The following is a 27332-nucleotide window of genomic DNA, read 5'->3' as shown; positions in this document are numbered from 1 at the left end:
AAAGTCTTTGAAGCATTTTATAACAGCTTAATGGAACCTCGCATGGTTACTCAGATACTTACAGTAACAGAATGGCAAGATGTACCAAGCTTTTGCACAGAAACCATTATGCCACAGCACTGCCCCTCGTCCAACTCCCACTGACATCCTTTCTGGTTTCCCTGCATAAGCAGGGAAATAACGCATCTTTTCCTACCTATTAAATTATGATCTCACTTTTTTTTTTCACACAAATCAAGATCGGATGAACTGTGAAACCTGCAACTTGGCATGCAAACAGCGATTATTTTGAATTATGCTCACAAACAAAATAAAAAAACCTCAGCAGGCTAATTTTAAAATTATAAACCACGGTGAACTTTTGGGCATGCTCTTGAGTTACTTGGCTTTAGTGATTATTAACTCAAAAAATTAAGGTCACATTCAGACCTTGCTCCAGGGTACCTTTTCCATCCACATGCCAGTGGGAAGGAGTATCTAATACAAGGAAGAGTTTCAGATTTCAGTACAGCTCAGTCATCCAGTCCCTTAACATATGGAAGAGAATATAGTCAGAGCCGTGGTGAAATTAGGTCCACAAGATGAATAATATCTATGTAATCTTTACTGCATTCTGTAATATACTGCAAATATTTAAATGTTCAAGCTTGCCAAAGGCTTTTCAAGTTAAGCACCTGAAACATTCAAATCATTAACTGATCAACTCCTTCTCTCCGTCTTGAATGAATACAACATACTTTTAAAAGGGTCTTGGAATACAGTATAGGACAACCTAAGGAAGAGTAGAATAAACTCTGCCTAAACCCTCAGCAGCCTAGAAAATTGTGTGGAACTGGCAGACGATGCCTTCAACTGAAAGCTCACAGGCAAAGCTTTACACAGAGAAAGAGAGGCAAAAGCTGCAGTGTGTCAGAGATCAGTTTGCTTTGAAAAGCATTAAAAATGTAAATAACATTCTAATAAAGACTAGATCTAAAAAAAAGTAGATCTAACACAGATCTAAACCTTCCACCTATATTGCTTTCTTCCAAATCAGTTTGCTTGAGATTTGTTCTCTTCTCCTTCTTCTTGAGACCTTTAGGGAATTTATTTGTAGCTGCCAATATTTCCGATACAAACACTGATGCTATTGACACCAGAACAGTACATCCAAGTATAGCATTGCTATAAACCTTTTAGAAAAGGGGTCAGTGCCATCAGGGGACTGTGAGGCAAGCAAGGTCTCTCTCCTTCTGGCCACTAACTTCCCATTCTCCAGCTGATCCGACTTCATTCGCAGGGGAAGTCCTCAAGGCCGTGACCCGACAGAAGAGGAAGCTGCAGCAGAAGGTGAAGCAGAGGACAATGCATCTCTCTCTCTCTCTCCTCATTGCTATGCTGAGATACAGAGCCCTGAGCCCACGAAAAACCACCTCCCTCCTCCACTTCTCCCTCTACCATTCCTCGCAGACATTCAAGCAGCTCTGCTCTATTTTGGCAGCTTATAGAGAAGAAGGAGGGGCTTTGAGACAAGGGAAGAGGAGAGGGACACAGACACAGGAGCATGGGGCTGAAAAGCCAAAAGTGAAACCTTATCAGTCTACAAAGGCAAAGTACATTCTGTTTCTTAATGTGTGCATTAAAAAGTCAGTGCTGCAGTGGTACCATTGTGTCATTCATCCCCAGCTGAACTGTCAGAGACTCCGGAGTGTTTTGGACAAAATGAGGGATGAAAGACTGCAGCCTTGAGAATTGCAGCAAGTCAGTCCTGCTGCCTGATGGAAGCTTTCCAAGTAGAGACAGACACAAGGACATTTAGGGGCATTTTTACCTTGTGACAACAGTTTCTGGGCATATTTCAGCAGCGCAGCTACCTACCTGCAGTGAGGGGCATCCTCTTTGCACCGTCGGACTATTGAATCATTTCCTGGAGGTTCAGGAGTGGTAGACATGATACTGTCGTTGCGATTTCTCAGGGTTTGCTTTTAAAAACCAAAGTGACAGAAAGGTTATCAGTATTAAATGCGCTATCATTTCTAACTTACAGAAGCATTAGCCTGCTAGCTTGCCGGTGGCAGTCGGCACTGCGAAGCGCACACAATAGTAAGAGAAATTGATTCTACATGTGCAGAATGCTATACGCAAGAGCATTCATATTCATATATTCCGGTATTTTAGCAATGTGCGCAGCTTGTGTCCTGGCACAGTACCTTCTCCTGTGACCACATGACTGGCAGGTTCACCAAACAATTTTAACTTTACTCTCGATGTGTGGCACAGCTGGCGTACAGGAGGAAGAGGATGAAAAGCAGAATGAATGTATACTTATATATATATAAATAATAGGAATGAGGAAGAAAAATACAGCTCTACATACATGAAGTTATTAATCTAGTGCACTGGAAACTAAACTCTGAAATGTATTAGAGGGAAGACAGTATAAAACATCAAAATATCCAACAGATATTCCAAAGAATATTCCTAACCCAGCTAAGCTTATTACAGGTGTTAGGGAATTCTTTCCTGGTTATTCTTGGGTATAATTTTAATTTCCTGGAGGCAGCATTTTTCACGGTGTTCTAGAAAGATGTTTTGTTCTTTGTTATTAACACTCTGCAAGAGCACTCTGTCTGCTTGTCCTGCTGTGTCAGTGCTCACATATGTTTAATGGAATATCTACCTTGGGAGATTATGGGGATATAGCAAGCAGGGAAGAAATGGTTTGGCTATGATATGCAGAAATTTCCAGCTGTGATCTGCACCCCTTTTCTCACTCACTGTTACTTATAGACAGGAGAAGCATTAGAGAACTCAAAACCACCCTGAAAGTTTTCTTCAACAAATTGCAAAGCAGCTTTTAAAGAAAATCTCTTCCTTCGAACAATAAATGTGAAATGGCATAAGGAGACAGCAAGAGGTCATAAATACCTTTGAAATATCTTTAAATAAACATAAACCAATTCTGTGACTTTGGACAAGGCTAATAACATAGTTCTAACAAAATGCTGGTAAGTGGATTAAGGGAGCCTTTGACAAGAGCCTTGAATAGGATCACAGTTGGGATGCTAGTGAAGTGCTAGACTGGATTGCAAAAGCTCTGAGCCACATTAGGAGGGACAACAGTAGACAGGAAAGGGGCATCTAAAGGCTTCTTACAATTTTGCTGACTTCACTGCTGCTGATGGAGTTACTCATGGAAACAGAATTGGAGGAACTCGTATCTGTACGGCCGTTGCTGCCATCAGCCCCATCTTCATCCTGTGCTCTGACTGCTGCGCTCACGGATGACAGGGAAAAATACAGACACCAGAGAAAACTATGTCAGATCTCTTTCAGTACAGTCTTTCACAGATCTGCAACAAGCCATAAGTTATCTTTCTGTTTCAGCTTATCTTGTTTCCCCTGTACTGGACAGAGGCTCCGGGACATGCTCTGAGGGCTACAGTTCTCCCTTTCCCTCCCCGTCAGCTTCCCAATAAAGCACAGAAATGCCCTCTACTCTGGACAGCCTCTCGTCAACTCTTCCTTTCAACTCTGTGCTGTATGTTTTTTTATTAGGTCTATGAATACTATTTGACAAATTAAAGGAAAATCATTTTATAAACCTATGTTTTAACTTCATCATCTGAATCTGATCACCTGCAATAAGATTGGCTCACTGGATGATGCTAACTTTTTACAACAAAAAATTTCCAACAGGGACCAAGAAGCTTGAGATCCCTTGGCAGCCCCAGGTAGCACAGTATCAATGTCTTTGTGGACTCCTTCCCTTCCTCAGCACTTCTAATCTGTACTAACGCACATTACCTGACACCAAACATACAGTTTAACATGCATTATCTTGCAGCGAGAACCACATTTTGCATCATATTTTGTACAACAGTGAACGTGCTGTTACAAATAAATGAAAGAAGTGCTGCCTAGGATGGTGTTTGGTTTGAGAACAATATTATATGAATAAGAGGAATTTGAAGCAGCTCAAACATGAGTTAATGGCAATGAATTTGGTAAATTGGCAGCTGGCTGATGGGTGGGTCAACCTCCCTCCCCTGAACCTTTGCAATGCTTTAGATTTAAAATTAATTCCTTTTTGCTGAAGGAATCCATCAGACGATCACTAGATTAGGGATTTTTCAGCTTAAAGGATTTTTTTCAACAACAAAAAGGAAATAGTATAATGACTTTTTAGTCCAGGTGTTACACCTACGACTAATACTTTTGTAAAATAAGTGGAAAACCAAGTAAACAGAAAAATTAGGTAAGCTACGGGATGTAATACTGTGTTTCTGTGGAGGTATCTCTGGATGGAGAGAAGATTCAGGTAGAACAGGACTACTTTAAATTATGACATTGCTCACTATGACACAAACTGCCTGTTTTTACTGACTCGGACCTAGTTAAGAATTTCCCTGGTTGGCGTGTTTCTTAAAACAACTTAAAGAGATTAAGTGAATGAGACAAAGCAGGAGAAAAGGAATAAGGACATGAGTGCTCTGTCTGACCTTGAAAGTCTGATGTTTTGTTCATGCTGACAGGGGATTTAGCTCTTGGATTTATCTAAAAGAAAGAGGACAAAAATCAGCACAAATGTAGACTATTTGCCACACTCTGTAAACCAGACATGTTCACCCCTTTTTTCACTGTTATGCTGCAATATATTTGTGCTCCTTTAAAGAACAGGACCCAAAATTGAGAAGATATTTAGGTATCCAAACACCATGGCAGTGAATGAGAGTTAACGACCCAACTACTTCTAAAAGTCTAGCCCAAATGCATAGCAATTTCCAGATTCTGCTGAGGGAACAAAGAGACAAAAGGTGAAGTGGGTGCCTTGGGACTGGTTTCAGGCAGCTGTTAATACCACAGGCATCCTTTTGGAGTGAGCAACATAAAAAATGCAGCTCTCTTGCCACAAGTAATAATGACAGTCAGAGCTCAGAAAGGTTATGATGGGCAGGAAGAATTCAAATGCAGATCAAAGGAAAAAGAAGCTCAAACCCCTGAATGTTAGATTGTATATTTTGAACACAGCATTGGATAATAGCTGTATGAATGCAGCTAGTTGGGAAATCATGGGCTAACTCATACTAACCCTTACAGTAAAGTAAGGGGAAATTGCTATAATTTAATTCTAAATTAGGCAGTTAATTTAACTCTAGATTTTGTCCATTTCTTTCTATTATTCCTCCCAGCTGATGTGAGCTTTTCTACTAATGCTTCGTTTTCCATCTTCAGTTACTTCTGTGCTAGACTTTGGGCATTATGCCATTTTTTCCCCCTACTGTTAAGAAGGAAAAGAATCAACTTATTGACGATGGTCCAAGAATGTGACTGAATAGCAGAAGCAAGGACAATATAGCAAATGGAGAGAAGGGGCAGAAAACAGTCTATAAAGCCTGATTATATCTGCTCCTCTAGATGCAAATCACCATAGGGCAAAACCTGACAGCTCACTATCATATACAAATTTATTTCTAACTTTACAGCACAGCACCTTCAGAGGCATGACTGCAATGTGTCTTATGTCTCTTAGTTTGGACAGTCCCTACACTGTATCATTCTATCCTCATATTAAGACATACCTGGATTCCCTTCAGATTCACTCTTCTCTTGAGTCGAGCTTGATCAGGCAAGAAGAATTTGTTGTCTTCTGGAGACTCTTCAGAGGTGGAGGAGTCATCTGCTTCCTGACCATTGGCTTTTGGGCTAGAAGTCCCAAAGGTCTGGGAGATAATGGTAATGGGTAGATTCCGTGGCAAACTCTAAAGAGCAGAAGGAAAAACTTCACCCCAGTGTAGAAATTAATTGTCTTTCTGCATTTATTTCCCTTCCATTCCATGATTCTACGATTTAAAAGCAAGTTGTGGAACGTCAGCCTTTGAGAAGCTATGTGCATGATGCAGACCACTTGAACCCCACTGTACAGAAGAACTCTCAACATAGACGTTTGGTAGAAGGAGATTACTTTTTTCAGTTAATTCATGGAGAGAATTAAAGAAGTCTCCTCTTCCTTCCATATCAAAATATTTTTAAAAGCAAGTCTTAAAAAAACCCCTCAAGTATGTCTTCCTCAGCCCTACCTGGTCATGAAAGTTATTGTCCTTAGAGAGCCGTCGGAGTTTGCACTCCAGGTTAACAATGCAAGCTTCTTTCCGAACCACCTCAATTCGGAGCTCATCATTTCTCTCCTCCAGCTCTCGAATCTGCTTCCTGTATTTATCTTTTTCAATTAGACAATGTGAATACTGCGTCTGAGCCTCATCACGCGAGCGGAATGCCTGCAGTGGAGAAAAGAAACCTGCTTTGCACCTCAGCACTAGATACCTTCTCCTGCTGCTTTTGTTTGTAAGGTGGACTTGGTGAATGTAGACTTCAGAACTGTTAATCATTCACCAATTAACATAGCAGTCAGGACCAGGATGCACCATTGAGAATTAGGATGATGAGGGTGGTTCATTTCCAGCTCCCTCTTGGTTGGTGGCAAAATGCTCCAGAGTGCAAAGAGGATGACTTGACACTAATATAAAGCCCACAGTAGCTGTTGTTAAGACCTTGGTCCTGCCTGCCAGATGCTACGCTGTGGAAACAACCCAAAATTATCCTATGTTTAATTACTGTAATGCAAATTCCAATAAGTAGCAATTTCTCGTGTTTAGTTTTTAATGGTATTTTGGGTTCAATTACCCACAATTCCCCAAAGTGACACATCTGAGATGTAGACTTTTGCTTCTAATTTTCTCCACTTTAACTGTTAGATACCTGGTCTCGCTCCTTTTCCACCTCTTCCAGCTGTATCATCACAGTGTTCATACGGTGCTTGTACATCTCACAGTCTTTTCCTAGTGTCGAACACTTTAACTCCAAATCTTCTTTCTCTTCTAGATACTGGAAATGACACACTGTTAACCACCACTGCTCTCAGAGTTTTTGGGCACCAGCCTGAGATGCTCCATCTTTCTGTCCTTCCATTGCTCACCTTGTCTCTCAAGTCTTCCACATGACGAATCTCCTCTTGGAGATTAAAGATCTTGTTGACCAACTCATGACGATCTTCTAGTGCCTCCTTACGGTCATGTTCCAGAATATCCAGAATGGCTTTGTCTGAATCTGGCAAACTCCGCTTGTCAGCCTGAGGAAAGACATTTTTAAGAGACAAGCAGCAAAACACAAAATAGCATCACAGGGAGGAAAGTAACAAAGACAGTAACAAGCAAGAGGAGTAGAAAATGAACATGGTATTGCAATGGGAAAGCAGAAGAGATGGACATCTGTTCATATTTTAAAATAGTGTCGGAGAAGATGAATAAAGACTGTCAGAATAGTCTGATGAAGGAACTGTTTTACTCTACTGCCTATAATTCGATCCATTTTGGATGCAGTGATAATTCTTAACTTCAAGCCTTGCATTCAAAACTCTTCTCTACTAATCAGCCCTCACTGAGCACAAAAATCACCCTTTGCCAAAGAGCAGGGCCTAAGAAAACCTGCAGGGGAATTTTTAAAGCATGCATAGGCTTTGCAGGGCTCTGCTCAGAGAATGTTAAATATGCCTGGAGTAGCTCGTACCACTGCTTCATTTTCTATAGTGTCCAGCAATATTTTTTTCTTTCAGATTTAAAATTAACAAAATCACCAGAGTAGCTTCCAATAAATAAATTCCTATCCAAAATTAACCATAAATGGAAGACAAAAAAGGCACAAAATGCAAGCAAGCAATATGCACATTTATTTTTAAAGTACTCAGACTAAGCTGGAGATTTCAGTGACATTTTGATTACTCAGTATTTCTAAGTACACCTAAGTATTTCTAGAACAAACTGTCTTTTGTTTATTTATACTTTCACTTAGGAGAATTTCCATCCTACTTTTAGCTATTTCATGATTCTTTCTCTGTTTCTTTACGTACTACAAGACCATTTCAATTAGTAGAAGGGATTCTATGTGGACCAGAACTTCCAGAACCATCTGTGCTACGCCCCTTGTCAACCTTTGAATTGGATTGGTATTAGAACTAGGAATCGTTAGGCACTGCTAGAGGCTACAGCCATTTCAGAAATGTATTCTATTGATAATTTTTTTCAGTTTTGTTTTAAAATGCCACAAGCCTTGTCTAGCCCAGTGCTAAGCACTCTCACATATATCCTAATATTTGACTAAGTTCTTCAAAGAGTAACACAGTGCTAAATTTGATGTATCTCATTCTTTCCCCCCATCTGCCCCAAAAGAAGTTAGTTAAGATCTGTCTGCAAGTTACAGCAGTGTTTTACAGAGCGTTCTGGTAACCAGTGACCACTCAAGTACACAAAGCTTTATCACCCTCTGATTCATTAAGACTTTTTGGCATACGTATGACAATAGCCCAGAATACAGAGTCACTGTCGGAAATTTCTGGGCTGGCTATTTAACATAGCTTTGTAGTAACAGACTGGCACAAAGAACCACAGTGGAGCCAAAACATGGAGTTGAATGCTCAGCAATTAAACAGCTGCACTCTGCACCCTGAAAGAGTCAATCTCTCATGTATGGCTTGATTTATTAGATGATAATTTTTTGGGGAGTAGAACTCCTCATGCATGTGTTTGTACAAGGAGCACTACAGACAGCTGGGAGATGTATAACCAAACTTCTGCTTGTCAAACTTTGCTCTTATGCAGATAAAGGTTTCACCCAACACTTCCCAGCACTACAACAAGTATGCGTTGAGTTTGAGGTGAGGAGCAGTAGCAGAGACCATGACATCTCCTCCTCTTGTTCATAGTTACCCTGTTATGTACTCAACTTCGTGTCTCCCTACTGAAAACCCACGGGAGCTGTCAACACCTCCTCCTCTGTCCCATTCTCATAGCCTCCTCCAGACACTTAGAACCTGAGGGAGAGGCACCAAGGCAGGCAGTAAGGACACATGGAGAATGTGAGACAGTATGGGAGGAAAGTGTGGGGGTGCCTGGAGGCACAGGGTTGAAGCCTGTTGAATCCATCTTCTTGGTAAGCAGGAGGAGTAAGCTGAAGTAGCTGGAATTTTAAATGTAGCAATCTGTTTTTATACCTGAATGATGGATTGTAACTCCTGGATTTTAGTCTTCAGCATCTCATTTTCCCGCTCTAGCTCCAAAACTTGTTCCTTTTTGGGTCGGTTTTCAATATCATTTTTCAGCTTCAAAGACTGGTTCCTCTCCAGCTTGCACTCCTCTTCCACTTTGTTCAAACGATGCTTCAGCTGATCAATCTGGATCAGCCAGAGAGCAGTGAAAAGGAGAAAGAGGAAAGGAAAGGAATCATTCCTAGCTCTGATGTTTACTGCTCTGAAAACACTCTCACTTCCAGGCGAGAACATACTCATAGGTGGAAAAAACAGCTTAAACTATGAATGCTAATAAGCAGCAGATAATTGGGTGTAAGCGTGTGTGCATCAAATATCCACAATTGAACTGCTGAACTCTCCAGCAGAAGCCTGCTATTTCCTAGGTACAAGTACACCTGGGCTGGTTGTAAATTTTGATAACATCTGGACTAGAAGAAAAATGATGGGTTCTCAATCCTTTAATAATAAACAAAGAAGCGGGAAATGGAACTAACACTCGGGAGGCTGACCACACATTGTGCTTTTGCACATAGGCTGGTTGGATTGGGAAAAACATAGGCTTAGAGTTCTGGATAGAAAAGAGAGGTTCCTACAAAGAAAAAGTGGCTTCAAACAGAAGGGGGCTTGGGAAGAAGGTAATGATGATCCTGGCTTAAGGGAAGATTTGAAAATAGAGGTTTCAGTTCTGTTCCAGTGCTGCATGTGAGACTTTTTGAATAAACCACCGGCAGCTGTTGTGCAGACCTGGATAACCGCCCCAAGATATTACTGAGCCTGAAAATGTAAAATTATGTTTTTAGCAAACAATGATGTTCTTACAATTTTGTTTTTAAGTATGCTAGGTTCTGTTAATCCATTACAAATATGAAAATTATTTGCCATTAATATGTATCACTGTAGTTAGCATTTCTGCACAGCGATGCCTCTAATCATCTGGATAAGCAAAGCAAATGAGAGCTCTACACCTTTCGATTGTCAGAGAAGGTCTCGTTTTGCCAGATGCCACTGACGTTCTCCATTGCTGCTCCTGATTAAAGCAGCCCACAGCATTTATCTCACCTCTAACTGGAGGTCTCGGCTCCTTATCACAGCCATGCTCTTCTCGTCACTCAGCTGGGCATATCTCATGGCTAGATTGTAGTTCTCATCTTTCACTTTGACCAGCTCATCGTTGTAGTTGTTCCTCTCCTCCTTCATCTTGTTGTATCTCTCCTGGAAGGTCAGCAGCTCTATCTTGTTTAGTTTTAGCTGCTTTCGCTCATCCTCCAACTGGCGAGACTTAGCCAAGAGTTCACAGCGCTGCATATCTTTTGTCTTTACTTGCTGCTGAAGCTTAATGATCTCATTCATTAGGAAATGGGTAAGGCCTTCATGTCCCTCCTCCACTGAAAATGTTTGAACAGCTTATCAACATCTAATAAAGTAATTTTATACTAAGTAGGGTCAGCAGAACTGAATGTGAAACAGATGTCCCAGAACACGTACAGAGGTGCAGAATATGCACAAACACTTACACATTTGTATGTCTAACTGGCAACAGTACAAATATTATACAGGGCACTATTATCAGAATCACAACATAGATGCACACAGCTTGTCTGGATAGAGTATGAAGGCTTTACACTTGTTGTGTTTCAGCTGAGCTGACAGGCCGGTGGAAACAGCACAGACTTTGTAAGGATAATCTGTACGAGTACAATTAATCTGAATCCCTCAAATTTCCTGCACCTGTGTAGGTCATCTGTATAATTTAGTCCCTTGTTCTGATATTTCTTTTCTTGAGATTTCTTGTATTGCCTATCATTCAATTTGAAGCTCTTCGACTTCATTCAGACAACTGAGATGTTTCTTTTCTTTATACATTACCTGTTAGTAGCTCATTTTGCATTGAAGAGGACTGAAAAACTGCAGAATGCCACTATGAAGCTAGCTTTTATTTCCATGTCTTGCCTGAAAAAATCAAACTCAGTCTTCACAATGGTCCTTATTTCAACAGGCTCCTTTTGGAATGATTCTACTCACCAACAATAGTGGAAAATCTTCGTGTAGGTTCTTTCCCTGTCACCAGTTTGTAGAGTTCAGGGTAGTAAAACTCCAGGCTCTCCAAGAAAACTACATAGCCCCTTTGGCCCCTGGTGTGGAGAATGTCCAGCAGTCGACCTAAGTACGGAGAACAGAGAGAAAGGTGACATAGAATCACAGAATCATAGAATCACTAGGTTGGAAGGGACCCGCTGGGTCATCCCGTCCAACCACTCCTAACACTCCCTAACCCATGCCCCTCAGCACCTCATCCACCCGTTCCTTAAACACCTCCAGGGAAGGGGACTCCACCCCCTCCCTGCTCAGCCTCTGCCAGTGCCCAATGACCCCTCTCATGAAAAATTGTTTCCTGATGTCCAGCCTGAACCTCCCCTGGCAGAGCTCGAGGCCATTCCCCCTTGTCCTGTCACTTGGGAGAAGAGCCCAACTCCCTCCTCTCCACAACCTCCTTTCAGGTAGTTGTAGAGAGCAATAAGGTCTCCCCTCAGCCTCCTCTTCTCCAGGCTAAACAACTCCAGCTCTCTCAGGCGTTCCTGCTAAGACTTGTTCTCCGGCCCCTTCACCAGCTTCGTTGCTCTTCTCTGGACACACTCCAGAGCCTCAACATCCTTCTTGTGGTGAGGGACCCAGAACTGAACATAGTACTCAAGGTGCGGTCTCACCAGTGCCAAGTACAGAGGGAGAATAACCTCCCTGGCCCTGCTGGTCACACTGTTTCTGATACAAGCCAAGATGCCATTGGCCTTCTTGACCACCTGGGCACACTGCTGGCTCATGTTCAGTCGGCTGTCAACCAGCACTCCCAGATCCTTCTCCTCCAGGCAGCTTTCTAGCCAGATTTCTCCTAGTCTGTAGCACTGCACAGGGTTGTTGTGCCCCAAGCGCAGGACCCGGCATTTGGCCTTGTTGCGCCTCATGCCATTGGTCTCGGCCCAGCGGTCCAGCCTGTTCAGATCCCTTTGCAGAGCCTCCCTACCCTCCAGCAGATCCACGCTTCCACCCAGCTTAGTGTCATCCGCAAACTTGCTGAGGGTGCACTCAATGCCTTCATCCAGGTCACTAATAAAGACATTGAACAGGGCTGGACCCAGTACGGAGCCTGTGAGCAGCACAAGCAAGTACCATCTCCTTGAAGTCAAATCTGCTTAAGGTTCGTCTCTGCCACAGCAATGCACTGTGGAAAAGCTGGCTGATTAATTGAGTTCAGTTGAACTCATAAAGTAATGTCACATATTCTTTATGTTTGTGCTGATTGTTATTCTGAAGGACCGTGGGCAAATTGGTCTCTGGAACAGAAATTTCAAAAGAGACGTTTTTCAGCGCAGCCTCTACCAGACAGCACTGAAACGCTAGGATGGCATGCCCTTCAGTGACAAATCACGAAGAACAGCAAGACAGCTGAAAACTTACTCTTGGAATGTCAGTGGTTGCTGCTTGTGTTAACCGAAATAGTTGCCAGGGCTTTGATAGGAATGTGAACCCCATAAACTCCAGTCTGCACAGCACTGGAAAGAATCACTGTTATCAAAATAGCAGCAGCAGGTTCCCCTGTTTACATTAAATCTCCTGTAAATGAGATATAGGGTTTCCATTTGATAATCTGTAATTTGATACAGGCTCTCTCCAGACTTAGCAAAATCACACTGTCCAGATAGGGATGCAGATGTAGCCATTCACAAAATAATTACCTGCTCGGTTAATTTTGGAGGGCAGCATAAGTGAGTTAAGCACCTCATCCTCATCTTGCTCATCGATTACTTTGCACTGCCTTAAGTACGGGGTCAGCTTGGCCGGATTGATGTACCGGCTCAGCACGTGCCGGTTGCATTCCACGTTCTCCCACAAAGCTTCCTCCTCATCTTTCAGTGTCTCCAGGCAGTCTTCCATCTCTGGCTCTCCTCCTAAACAAGAAAAACAATTGGCAAATGAACAAGTAGGACAGTTTCGATCCTGTTACTTTTTAGTGTTTCCGTGTCAGATAGGACGAGTTTAGAATCACTTCTGACTAATGCTGGATTTGTCCTATATTGAAACGGTTTGAATTGAAGCACAGTCTGCCCACCGCTCATCTGGAAAGTGACAGTTCAGAGAAGCGCTATCTTGAGCCTATGAACTATTGCATATTGCTCTCTAGTGATGAATCTGCAGCTCAACTAACTCTGTGAAGGTCTCTACACGTCAGAGAATCCCTCTTCATTTTGGAAGCAATGGGAAAGGACATATTGCCATGCAAGACAGGCTATGAACATGCAGAGCTTAGAGCAAAGACAGATATTTGCTGTGGGCAACTAAGGCTTTCATTCTCGCCTCCTTTGTTCCTCTCAGCTGTAGTGATTTGAACCTGCAGTTTTTCCTGCATATATGTGATGAGCCAATACATGTAAATGACTACACGAGAATATTTAAGCAGTTACATCTGTCTGCCTTCTGCAGCCCTCTATGGATTGACTGATGTGTGGCCATGAAGCCCTTACGAGTTCAGACCTTGCCTTTCTCTCCATGACTGCATAGGCATGAGCATTGTACCACTGAAGTCTGAAAATGTTCTTGACTCATGCAAACATTACCACATGATTTCTGAGTGCTTGATAAGAAATTTCCTGCAAGCTCCTAATTTGTAACCACCTCATTAAAGAAGATTACAAGGCAGGCAATAATGAGGTGAGAAAACTTGCACTGACGTTAAGAGTAAAGAAACTTTGTAAAAATCTTTCCGTCTTAATTTTGTAATAAATGTTAAGCTTTGAAATAAGCTTTACTTTTGCATTCTAGCTTTTTCAAGATCTTGTGATCCAGGTGGCGCAAGGAAGATAAGCTTCTATTTCAAGAGTTATTTTCCCCCATCAGAGACCATTGTATAAGAAGAATGTGCAGTTCTTAGGTCATGTGAGACAAGGTCTGGACTTTATGAGACTTTGCTGGCAATCAGTAACTAAAGACCTCAAAACCAACATGTTGTTTTTCTTGGACCAAAAGAGTTCTCTCCACTTTGTTTTAATTTCCTCAGCTTTCAAATCAAGAACTGCAAAGCAGCCTGCGTTACATCGAACATCATTGGGCTAAATCAGATATTAATCTGTATAGCCAGAGGCTATAAACTCCTGACTTTAAAAGCTAAAACCACAAGTGCTAATCCGCTAAATAACGTAAGTCGGTGTTGCATTATAATGAATGTTATTGTAATGAAATACAGAGAAATCCTAGAAAAATGCACGTACTTTTCTCGATGCTTCCAAAGGCTTTCCCAAATCATCCAAAACCCTAGGCTGGGGTTCAATATCTCTATTAGAAAAATTTGGATGGGTTTCTCATACTATGGGCAGGTTAGACGAGCATTGCCAAAAGTTCTGCTATACTCCTGTACCTCTTCCAGAGTTCCATTTTTGTAGTTTCACATCCTAAAAACCACTTATTTAGCATTTGCTTTGCGAAGTGCGTATAGATTTCAGTCCTCCAGTGAGTGCTATTTAAATGAGCTGAGAGAGATAACATCCTTGGAGGACAAGGAAGACCACATCTGCTCAAAGTGATCCAGAATCAAGGGGGCACGGCTGTAATCATGGGAAAATCGCTCTGGTTTTATGAACTAATCATAAGCTGGATGAAATTCTTACTGAATTCCAGTATTTACATGTGGTAAAGATGACACTGCAGCAATGACCAGCATAAAGGTAAAGCGATAGAAGCAGGCAGCAGTGGGAGGAACGCTAAAGGTGAAATAGCTTCATCGGAAGCACACATACATTCTCATGAACTTTAGTCTCCACCGCTTATTCTGGAAATAACTGTTCCTGACTTCAAAGGTGAATTAAAAAAACACTGCATAATTGGAGAAGCTGAACTTTTGGGAGCAGAAGGCAGTAAAGCAGAAGGTCACAGAGTGCAGTGCCTTAGTCATCCTCCAGGCACAGCTATCTGCCGCGTCTAAAAGCAGGGGTGTTGCAGGGCCTTTCATTTTGGGGACAGTACCAGAATGCTCACAGATGGACCTCAGAGCGCAAAAGAAGCGCTTGCTTGAATTTCATAAAATGCAAGATATCTTGTAATCTGCTGCACCGAACCAGAAATTATTACACACTGTCAGCAGTTCCCTCAGGACATTAGTAAGGGATTTCTCCATTAAATGATTCAAAGAAGAGTTCACTCATCAGCGTAATTCTCAACATGAATACTTTTTCGTACCTGACATTAAAAACACCTTTATCAAGTAGTCCCTCGTGTATGGGCATAATATGTCCATACTGTTATTTTGGGAACATAATGTCTAATGGGAAAGTAATAAGTACATTGCATGAGTGGCTAAGAATTTTTAAAAGGAGATTTCTGGTAGGAAACTCCTGTTAAACGGAGTCTATTATTAGGAGCAAGCCATTAGAAAATACATTTAGTGGAGTGGTCCCTCACTGTCACATAGGAATTTCAGAATCGTCCTTTTGCTTCCTTTGTATTTCCACCTTAGAAATGCCCTACCAGAGGCACAGCTGAACCCCATCCTGGCTCGCTGCGCTGTTGCTAATCGCCTTGCAGGGATCACTGCTGCACAAGAGGTAGCAGTCCTTTCTTCCCTAGAGCTCGGGATGTTGCCCCCGTTGTGCCTCTTTGGCCAGACTGGTTTAAGACTATAAACCCCAGGCAGCTCCTCTCTCTTGTGGAGTTACTCAGGAGACAAAGGCAACGGACAGCTGGTGTAAGTACAGCCCCTTCTTAATGAGCACATATTTCTTTGATTTAGCCTCTAATATAATGTTGAACAGAAAATCAAATGCTTGCGACTGGTTGAAATTTTGTTGTGCTGGTCAAAAAACATATGACAACTGAAACTCAGTGAAAAACCAACAAAGGTATCATATTAGTGGCTTTAATTTTAAGATTTTCAGCAGCACATACATTTTCTAGGTTTTTAAAAGACTGTGTTCCCTGTTCCTTTCCTTCCTTCCTGTGATGATATTGCAGAAAAGTTTTCACCTACAAAATTAAAAATGACAGATTTAAAATGTTTTCAAATGTGCAATCACTTATTTAATCTGATCCCTATTACCATTATCTAGTTTCTGTATTCAGCACCTCTTGAGTTGTAACCTAACACATTCAGAAGTTGCGATATGTCATAGAAATACCATGGCGCCCATGACAAATCACAGGCGTGAAGTTACAGGTTTGGACCGACTTCAACAGATATTAACTAAGAAGAAATAAGAATAGCCACAGCAGTTAAAAAATTGATCTCCTGCCGCTCCTTTCAGTAGTTAGTATACAACATGGCTTTTAACTGCAGGAGGTCTTAATCCAGTAATAATCTCAGCTAGCCCATCTATTTCAAAGGTTTCTGTAGATTCAGACAAATAAAAGATAGAACCCTTTTTTTACAGTAAAAGAAACACTCCATCTCCCTCATCTCCTGTTGTCTCTCAGGGACTGTCCTTCTCTTGGCTGTTACACACAAATGAATCTTTCTATGTGTTTGTTATTTTTTTGTTATATTTTTTCAACTGAAGAAATCACCTTGCAGTTAGAGCTGTTCTCTGTTCTCACCGAGACTCCACACTTTCATATGTCAGTGACACTCTTCACTGATCAAGGGAATAAAGCCTGCAGGCTTCAGAACCAACCAGGGGTTCTCTAAAGCGCTCATCATCAGGGCACATCTAAAGCTTCATTTTTTTGTCATTCATTTCGTGATGGTGCAGAAATTAACCCTTCAGCCGTTTAATTATTTGCATCCCCTTGCTCTGAATTTTTGTCAGCCTGCCAACACCAAGGAACCACCGCAGCAGACTGCAAATGCAGGCTTCAACTAGGTTTTCTGATTTCTTGATACCTCCTTTGTGAAACATGAAAAAAACAGTATTGTCATACTGGGAAGCAGGAGGAAGTTTATTTTGGAAGAGGTGATCTATTTTACTGGTTTGGACTTCTGTGCTTATTGCAGGTGTTCAGACTGGCAGTATTTAGAAAAGAAAACCACAATACACAAAATGTTCATGCAAATTATAAGTTAATGAGAACACACGTTTATGTTAAATACTAAATATGTGTGTGTAAATCAGGAAAGGATTGCACAGGAATTATCACACTTTAAAGCAAAAATAAAGATGAAAATAGCATTTTAAAACTGTGTATATAATTATACTCAGCATTTTGAGGGTGTTGTATTACATCCTCTTTCTATGTATGCGTATCTCTAGACTTCACAGGGCAGCACCCTTTGTCCCTCAGGTCTGTAGAACGCCTCACACCATGAGGCAAAACACGAGCGCGATTTTCTCAAAAGCTGCTTGTATGGATATAAGCAGTTCTGCAATATCAGAGAACCACAAACCCACAAAGGGATTGAGAACTATTTTTAATTTTAGAGGAAAGTCACAGTTTATAGAGTGTGATAGGGAAGTTCTCTTCCTTTGCTTAAGGATGGGAGAGCTCTGTTTGCACTCTTGGCTTTCTGAAATGCAGAATACCAGCAGCTTCCAATTATGTTGGCTGCATTGCTGGATGTTCTATGGTACCAAAAACACCTTTAAAAAGCTTAAACATTGATTGAGAAGACTAAATTTGATTACCTAGGCTTGAAATTTTTTCCCTACCGGTGCTTAAATCTGGACTTCCAAAGGAGATGAGTTAATGTCTTCATCTACCTTTAAGAATTTGCACTGTATATCCATTATTTCCACCTCAGTGTCCCCATCTGTAAACAAGGTGGGTAAGAAGAATTTTTGGTGGCAAAGTAGGACTCATTAATTAGTGACTGCAAAGCACGTGGAACCACCAAGTTGGGAAGGCTCTAGAAAAGCATTTATTATGAGTGCAGTTTTATTACTTCAGATTCTGCAGGTGCTGGGATGCTTCCTGAAGCCGGCAGCACTACGGAATGGACTGGGTTGCATTTCTGGTTTAGGTCACAGTGGCTGTGTGTGGAAAGAAGCATTCTGTATATATCAGAACCTCTCTTTAAGCAAAAGATTCAGCTTACTGGATGCCACAGTTTCAATAAAATACAAAAGAAAAATATAGAACAAGAGATACCAAAGTAATAGAAGAGCAGGGAGCTTTAAACACAAAATAGGATTATTTCAGCACAAATGTATTCTGTTCAATTCCATTGAGTCAATCTTCCCATTACACACAACCTATAAAAACCCTACAAAACTCTAGTAGATTTACAAAGCTTCAGTGAGGGAAAACTAGATCTTCAGTGAAGCCAGATGATAGACACCGTCACAAATTTTAGTCCCATTTCCTGAACAGAAGAGAGACAGAGGTAACCAAAAGAAACTCCCCAACTGGTTCAAAGGGCTCTGGAGGCATATTTGTCTTGTTTCTACAAGCAGAAGAGGGAAAGAAAATTCCCCTCATTTTCACAACATATTTGCTCAACAACAAACAAGTGAGAGAAAAGAAATTAAGAATTCTATCATGTTACTCTTAGTATCTCTGCTGCACAAAAAAAAAAAAAGAATGGAATAGAATAAATCAGAGATTTGTCTCTATTTACTATTCCTGTCCTAGCAGAAGTCCAGAAGAATTAATACAAAGGAACTCCCTTTAATTATCTCTCCTTTGCCTTTATTTACTCTCCCAAGAACAGATCCATATAAAACTCCATATCAGAAAAAAAGAAAGTGTAATGCATACATAAAGCTGGGATCAATCATTAGTATTTAGTCAGTACACCCAAGGGTTTGCTTAGTACCACCTAAGCCAGAAAATACTGTATGCAACAAAGATGCACAAGGTTTTCAGTATTAGGGGATAATATTGCTGAAGAACTGAATAATACATGCGTTGAATTCCACACTTATTACGTTTAGCTTCTGTCTGCTTTTGAAATTACATATGAAACTTATAAAATACTTATCACTTCCTGGATGAAAAAACTATTTACACGTGAAGAATGTTGGTTTGCTCAATGGCACATTGTTGCAAAAGAACCGTAATCAGTTCAATAACACTGATTAGGATCCTGTAATAACCTCTGTTTTATAAAAGGCCGAGATCTACACTCTCACGTTTTGTCTTCTGTCTGGTGAAACTATCTGAAGTCTATGTTTTCCTCAAGTCTGCCAGCTTTAGAACTTCAGAACTTTTATCATCTTCTCACACGGGAAGGAAATGACTAATTTAATCTCAGTAGCAAACCGACAGCAGACTGTGCTACCTCGAACATGCAACACCCAATCGGATTTGGTTGTAGAACATATATTACCAATAATAAACAAAGAAAATGGAAAAATCCTCCCCTACAAATAGCTTAAATGACGTTTTGACATCTCTATCATTTTTTTATGTGTCACTGTTTTCTATACACCACGAAGATGCTTCTAGCTCCCTCAGGAACACCGTCTTAGCACTGCTGATAGAGGAGCAAATTTAGAGAGTGGATTCATGTTCTGTTCCAAATTTCATCCCACTGTTTTACACTTCCTCCTTAGAACGCCCTATAAAGGCTGGGTTCTAGTCACGACTAGTTGCCTAGGTTCCCTCTAGGGTCAATCAAGTGAGATTTGTCCCTTCAGATGGCAATGACTGTACTGGTGATTTGATGTATATTATTCTGTTTTCCCATATTGTTTAAGAATCTGACTCCTAGATTTAAGAAACTGTTAATCCTACTATTTTTAAATTATAATAACATGAAATAAAAAGAGAAAGAAGGGAGGTGAGCAATGAGAGAAAAAAAAAGATGACAGAGAAAGACATTTGCGGATGAAAAATGGTGAGGACAAGAGAAATGGAAATATAAGAAGAGAACAGGAAAAGAATAAGTCAGAGAAAGGGGAACACAACAGAATGAAAGTGAGGAACAAAGTGAGACAGAGATGGTAACAGGAAAGGCCTCAGTAAAGGCAAAGGAAAGGAATAAGGAGTGTAAAGCAAATGAAAAGATAAATAGAGAAGGCCCTGCCACAGACCCTGACACATTAGAAATCAGTGTTAGCTCTCAGCATGCAAATCAAGATAACGACACAATAATTTAAATAAATAATTTACCACCAGAATTTAGTGCATCTGTTTTAAAGGCTTTGCAGCGTAGCAGTGGAAAGCCTGACATTTAATAAATGCTTCAATCTACACACCCTCGATCCTGTTAGGCATGATGATGATGAGGAGGACAACAGAAATCACTGTGCTAATGTGGTACAAATATGTTTATATGTCTAGATTGTTTTTTTTTCTGAAGTGCAGCACGAGCATTTCCATTCAGCTACTGTGTGCTAAAAGCTAAGATGTGAAAAAGAAGCTTTCATCCTCAAGCTACCGAGGGCTCATGAGAATGTTGGTCCAAGAAATGCTTCGGAATTCATTAATAGGTTCCATGTTAATTTTTTCTCCAGACAGACTCACTCTGCTTTTACAGCTGATAATGAGATTCTCACTAGCTTAGGAAGAAGCAGTAGCAAAGCCGGGGGCAAGCATTGGTTGATAGGAATGGTTGGACTCGATGATCCTAGAGGTCTTTTCCAACCTAGTGATTCTACGATTCTATATAGTACTGTGTGATGGAAGGACCGCGCTGTAGATTAACAATCTCCAAATTCAGCAATGACTGACAGTAAGTGCTTAGGCCATTTTTACCACAGAAAAGGTTACACTCCAATCTCAAAGACTGTCAGATAATCACAATGTAATTCACCACAACCCAAGAAAGTTTGAAAATAATATTTCATAAAGCAGGCTTTATAAAATGAGTGGAAAAAAGGACAGAACCCTATATTAAGGATCCTACAGTTGCTCAAAACGCATCAAATACAAAGAATGAATGAATAAGGAGCCAGCTCTCATAGCCTTCATATAAAGATCAACCTTAACAAACAATACTACTCCAAACACATGAAAAATAACCCCCTCACAAACTGTTTACTGCATTATGACAGCAGCATGGATTGATTGCAACGAGAATATGATTCAGCTCAATATTTTAAACGCGCTATGCAAGGGTATAATAGCTTCCTATCTAGCTCGGTGAAGTCTATCTATCCACTTATCTACCCAGCTCTTAATGGCTAACAATATAGTTTGTTGGATCAAATATTGCCCAGTATCCTAAGAGTGAAGACTGCTATAATTCACATATACATTTTGTTCATTTATGGAAATGCATAGCTTCACATAGATAGAAGAGATATCTATATCTTACTCTATCTGTGACTTCTTTGTAACTATTACTTTAAAACAGACCCTAATTTTAAAGACCACATGGCTGCCTTGCCCATGCCAGTTTGACTGTAGATTGAAGAATGACATACATGCCTTACACAAGAAATATCTGTAGTCTTTCCACCTCAGAGCCACTGGGAGAAGGAAGCTTCACTCCTAGTGCAGACTGCCATAGTCTAATATTCTGCTCATTGACAAAATCCTCTATCCTTCTAAACTTGCTTAAAGCATGCATCTCACCCAGCAGAGTACAAGACATGCAGAAGACAACCGGATGCCATTTGACAAGGAAAAGCATACAATAGATCACAAGCAGCCTCGCCTAGGAAGGACAAAACCTCACCAGGAATCAGAAAGAGGTTGCTATTTTAGTGCTGGAAGTTAGAATTCTCCTTTCACGTGGAAATGTGAAATTATACTTGTTTTATGAATAGATTTTTTTCCCACTTATGCTTTCTGGTCACTTCCTCTTCTTATTGCTTTGCGTCCTCTCTGTTCTTGTACCAGTGTTGTGGGACCGTGTCACATTGCTCCGGAAACATACACCCACCATCCTCTCGCTCAAACTTAACCATCTATTTATAGTAGATAGAAAGCCTGGGGGCTGCTTTACTTCCCTTTTCTTCTGAACAGAGGTTGTGGGTAACTTTCAAATATGACACGATCGCAGAGGAAAGTCTTAAAGGAAGTGTTCTTCTGACCACAGAGCTGTGTGCTCCAGATGGAGCCAGAGAGACCTGAGGAGCACCTCAAATAGGTCCTATTTCCCCACACTACTGCAGTTGGGGTTTATAAATTATTCTGATGGCAAAGAAGCTTACCTGTAAGGCCTGCAATTAAGAGCAGGAAAGCAACCTCTGGAAAAAAAGAGAGAGAATTCACTTCCTGTCCTGCAGGAGAGCTCCTTTAAGTCCTTCTATAGCAATTTAAAGCAAGAAGTGTGATTCTTTGCTTAAAGGGACTGTACTTTATTTCTGCGAGTGGTAACCTCTCTAGGACCTTACCTGGCTGTCTTGGGGAAGAGACAACACCAGATACTTGGTAATTCTATATTTTCTACCTTCAGAGCATTGCAAGGAGGAATTAAGTATCTTCCATTGCTTTTTTTCCATAACTAAGTCCATTGCTCAGAGGAGATAGAATAAAATCCTGTAAAGCATCCACGTGGAAAACTTAACCCAGAAGAATTAACTAACTATTGGACTACACTCTGTTTCCATGAGGAAACTCTGGCCACTTCAGTTTATGGTTAACATGTATTTTTTGAAAAGACCTAAGCAGCAAAGTACTAAAATAGCAAGAAATCTGACTATCCATCTTCACCTGAGCGCGGCTCCCGAGAACGAGTCAACATAAGGAGAAGGATGAGATTTCACTGAATTCACTGTTGACTGTAGAAATAAATACTTGTGAAAAGAGCAACTGTAAAGTGATGCCAGAATTACACTCCATCTGTGAACATCCTCGTCTTTAAGCACAGGCAGCTGCTGCTAAAACAGCATCTACCAACGACATCACAAAAACAAGATTTACAGGATTATATGCACCTAAATCCCGAGCTTTAGGAGAAGCTGTTTAAAAGCACAAAGGGTGGTAAGGCATCACAGCCAAGTAAAAGTCAGTGGAAGCTTTGTTTTATTCTCCTAACTTAGGCCTTGAAGCGTAACAATTCCTTATGTGCTATCTGCATTAGCTGTACCTCATAGCATAAAATATCACAAGTTAACAACAAAAGCATTTGCAGAACGTGCAGGAAAGCCCTTGTTTTAAATGCAGTGTTGTATTTGTGTATGAAGTAGGGTTACAAGCTATATTAGCGCTAGTAAACAGCTCCCACACATAAGGATTGATTTCCCCTATTTCTCATTCCGACTCAAGGGCACAACTCATAATTAGGGTCAGATTTTCAAAGAGCGTAGGTGGCATTTAGGCATCAAAATAAATGGCCAGAGTTTTTGCAAGACTTGCCTCAGAGTGTAGGATAAGATAGCGTTATGAATCACAGGGCTGCTGAGCGTTAAGCATCAGGTCTTTCTTCCACACTTAAATTGAAGCTGAGCTCTTTCAAAAATCTTTTTGCCACTGGAGCATCCTTCAAGTGCTAAGCACTTGAAAAATGGGCCTTTAAAGCTTTGTGACGTGCTAATTTTCACATGAATAGGAAACTGCTCTATACAGCACCTATAAATCTGGCTGGCAGCACTATTTAAGTAGTTCTGATTCTCCAGTGTTGCATAAACTTTCCAGTGGTACCCATTGCGCAGGAAAGAAGGCAGAGGCTCTGTGTCAGTGCTCACCTGTGTTAATCCTAACCCTTCTGAATCCATGAAATAAATAGTCTCCTGGCTAAGAGATGAACACTGACGATGCATCGACCTCTTTTCAGATTATTGTCCCCAACTACAACTGAGATTTTAAGAATTAGATGAAATTTTATGCTTTGAACCCTCTGAGATGCAATAAAAGAAGGGTTCTTTCTACATGACTAGCAATATTTCTTTCTATGAGGAATAAAGTCAAAATTATTTTTCTCATGCTCAAAAATTAATACAGTGTAGAAACTATATGAGGTTTTTGATTAGACTCTCCTGCCATAGTTATTTGCTCTATCTATCTTTTTTTTCAAAGCCAATAAGTTCAGCCTTGCAGAATCTATACTGCTGACTCAACTAACTGAGCCAAAACTCATAAAAATCTATTTAAAAAAGGTCCAATGATTTTATTTTCTAATCGTAAATATGACATTTAATTAGCACCTCATTGCTAATGAAGTCACCGTGGAGGCTGAGGAAATAGGCACAGGGATGGAACATCAAGTGTGAAACAAAACAACTGTTATGCAGGAGTCAGTTTAACTCCTGCTTTCTTCCACTCAGGTTTCAGATCATTCAAGAATTATGTGCTGTGTTCAGGCGTTTCCCTCTTTGATGGCAAGGGCCTTCTAGCCTCTCTGGCAGTAATCACTCTAACATGATATAGAATCATATGAAATACAAAATAACAACAGATAAGGTTCACTCTGGATTAGAAAAAGAAGATAGAGCAAGCTCAATTCAAAATCCTATTTTGTCATAAGTTACCCAGCTCCATAACTGTTTCAAATCCTATAAAAGCAATATACTCATCAACTGAGAAAATAACTCACACTATTCTCCAGGGTGCTGCGAACATCAGAAAGATTAAAGGAATTATTTTAAAGGAAACATATGGAGAATTTTAAAAGCTTTGTGAAATTAGAAAATGTGTCCAACCTTTTCATTATTAGAATGCCCAGAATGGGTGTTCTAAGCAGACATCACCATTGATGTTGGCACGCTTAGTGGTATTCTGTCTACTGTGAGCTACCTCTACTGTCTTTCCAGAGCTCTGAGAGCACAGGAGCTCTTGATCTCGTGTCACCACGCCAGCATGAACGGGTGACATGAGTCCAGTCCTTTGCACAGCAACACAGTTAGCTGGGATGAAGGCAGGGACAGGCGTTCTTCTGCTGTTGCTCCACAAGGTTCCTTTCTGAGAGAGCACAAAATACAGAACACCACAGAAGAATGGACTTGATGAGAAGTAGGCAAGCACTGTGGGAGAGCTCTGAAAGGGCTGATGAACTACAGTAACCACAAAACTGTACTTTCTCCTTATAGTCACACTGAAATTGTTCATAGCAACTCAGTGTGGGAGGAAGTGTTTATAGGACCTGTCCTGAGAGCGAGTAATTATTAATAATTCCTGGATTGCTAGAAAAGCTTTCGGAGTAACTCTGTATGTGGGCATGTCCCTTGGCTCCTGTCAATGACATTCTCTAGGGTAAAAAAGGCTTTGTTAGTGTTGGTCCTGGTACTTATGAGGGGGCAACTTCTAATTCTTGTACACTCCCTGATGGGACTTGAAAGCTGGAAACATCCAGCATTATAAACTGTGGTCACAGCATTATAAAAGCTTACTGCTTTGCAACATGACAAAACCAGCTCTTGTTCGTTATCATAATGGAAAGCAGAAGTTCTACATCAAGCACTGTTCTGTGCAGCAGAAAATATGGAAGAACCCCATGCCTTATTTTAACATCCTGACCATTTATCACCCCTCGAATTAGCCCTTTCTGTCCTAGTATCCCTGCTTGCTTGGAAGTAAGCAAGCTGTCAGGAGGTAGACTGGTATTTCACCTTTTTGTATTTATGTTCTTCGTCATTTAAAATACATTTAATACACAAAAATTAATGGTAAAAATTGCAAGAAGAGCTCAATTTACCTGTGTCCTGTTTTCAAAAGTGATGAAAATACACAGGAGCCCATGTTCATTAAGAGAGAGGAGATTAAAGATTCGATTCTCAAAATTTTTGGAGCTTAGCAACTTTTAGAATTGTAAGATGGGTTCTTAGCCTAATTCTTGCTGCTCATTCCTGCCTCTCAATGGGGGCAGGAGGTGGTCCACTGGGAAAAACAGTTTTTTGCATGGTTAAGTTTCAGCTGGATCAGTTTCTCCATCCAGCTCAACACATGACCTTGCAAATACACGTGTCAATAGGTCATAAAAGGTAGTGCAAAATCAGCAACAAGTGGCCAGAGCCAGGCCTTCAGTGGAGCTGCTGCGAGATGAGTAACCACAGCTGCAGAGGCTGAAGCTGTTCAGGAATTTTTGGAACGCTGTCCCATGGAGCTCAATGAGTCAGCATTTGCAATGAAGCTGAATGAAGAGCAGAGAAACTGCAACATCCAGCCAATACTTCCCAGCACCGTTCCACAAATCCAACTGTTTTTTTTTATCACAAGGAAATACGAGTCCTATCAGAAAAATGAAATGCAGCGAAGTTTTAAAATAAAATTTTGCAAAGTTTTAATTGTAGGGAGTCGAAATCTGACCCCAAAAAAAAGTAAAAACAAACAATGTCTGTTTAAAATAGAACTATGCCACTCGCTCTCCTCTGACAACCTTTGCTCAAAATGCAAGGCCAAAAATATCAAAAGTTGCTACCAATTGTCCAATTGCATATACAGCAGGACAATTTTACATTGCTGTTACACTATTATTCACTTGGAATGTCAACCAGCTATAAGCCAGAGATGTTGTCGTCAAGACTGACGTGGGAAACACTTGTCTTTTTATTAGCAGTTGTGGCAACGATGTGAATAGCAAAGTTGAGGTGAGCTGAGCACGGACTACCAGCTTTCTGCAAACAACTGATACGCCCAGTCCGTGGTATCCCCAGTGGACTGGGGATGTCAGTCTCTGTAAATCAGACTTATCCCTGTTCAAATTTCCAGATTGACTCTTAAAATTTTTTTTCTAATGTTTATGATGTGACTCACCCTAGCAAGGAAAATAGAGAATTTAACTTTCCCACTCTACAGTCTGAGGACCAGAAATGGATAATATCTGTTAAAAGATATTCTTAAAGAATAAACCAAGTTTAAAGCAATAAACACACTCTCCTTCTGGATTCTTTCACGCAGACTTCCAGCACTTAGCCAAAAATGTGGCTATTCCTCTTTGAGACAGAAGGGTCCGGCTGGTGGCTCGTAACCCACATCCACCCATCAGAAGGCATTTCCTCTATTCGCTGTGATTTTCTCTGCAGGAAACGGGGATTGTTGGTCTGGGCAGCAGACAGCTGCATGTCTCTCTTGGGCTTGCGTGAGGCCAAATTCGCACCAGAATGAATTTCTGAGACTACAGAGTTCACTGTTTCCACGTGAGTGGCAGAGGAAGGTGGGAAGTAACCCACTTCTAGACACATAGCGCACAATACAGAACGCCAGGATGTGGCCCTGCACAGCCCACGGGGTCTGATGCTCTGATCTGACTCTTTATAGTTTCTCTGCATGTATGGCCAAAGGATCAATTTTGGACCCTGTTGTCTGAAACACAGCACAATGACCTGTCCTACTACAGCCAGCTTTATGTGTTAAGCATTCTTTACGAGAGTAAAGAAGTAGAATAATCTCCTGGATGAAAGTATTACTTTGTCGGTGAGGTCCAGAAACCTTGCTAAAGCAAAGCAGCCCGTCTCTGCATTCCCTCTGATTTTTTATTTTTGTTTTTTTTTGTATGTTGTGCTCAATGCATTGCTTCATTTCCCTTAGG

At 40.8% G+C, this 27332-nt stretch overlaps 1 protein-coding gene across 2 annotated transcripts in view; it reads right to left on the bottom strand.

The window, feature by feature from the left end:
- The window catches only part of CARD11 (caspase recruitment domain family member 11), a 121642-nt gene that overhangs the window by 20582 nt on the left and 73728 nt on the right, over positions 1 to 27332 (bottom strand). For both annotated transcript variants that reach the window (XM_054080721.1, XM_009564592.2), the window contains exons 2-12: positions 12793 to 13005; positions 11084 to 11221; positions 10121 to 10446; positions 9026 to 9205; positions 6956 to 7108; positions 6739 to 6864; positions 6060 to 6257; positions 5562 to 5741; positions 4482 to 4536; positions 3136 to 3251; positions 1858 to 1961 (exon numbers count right to left, since the gene is read on the bottom strand). In XM_054080721.1, coding sequence (XP_053936696.1) covers positions 1858 to 1961; positions 3136 to 3251; positions 4482 to 4536; positions 5562 to 5741; positions 6060 to 6257; positions 6739 to 6864; positions 6956 to 7108; positions 9026 to 9205; positions 10121 to 10446; positions 11084 to 11221; positions 12793 to 12991 — 1775 coding nt within the window. In that variant the 5' untranslated portion in view covers positions 12992 to 13005. The remainder of the gene's footprint in view (positions 1 to 1857; positions 1962 to 3135; positions 3252 to 4481; positions 4537 to 5561; positions 5742 to 6059; positions 6258 to 6738; positions 6865 to 6955; positions 7109 to 9025; positions 9206 to 10120; positions 10447 to 11083; positions 11222 to 12792; positions 13006 to 27332) is intronic.

Source organism: Cuculus canorus, chromosome 15, assembly GCF_017976375.1.
Source record: "Cuculus canorus isolate bCucCan1 chromosome 15, bCucCan1.pri, whole genome shotgun sequence".
Taxonomy (NCBI): domain Eukaryota; kingdom Metazoa; phylum Chordata; class Aves; order Cuculiformes; family Cuculidae; genus Cuculus; species Cuculus canorus.
This window is presented reverse-complemented; position numbering and strand designations above follow the sequence as displayed.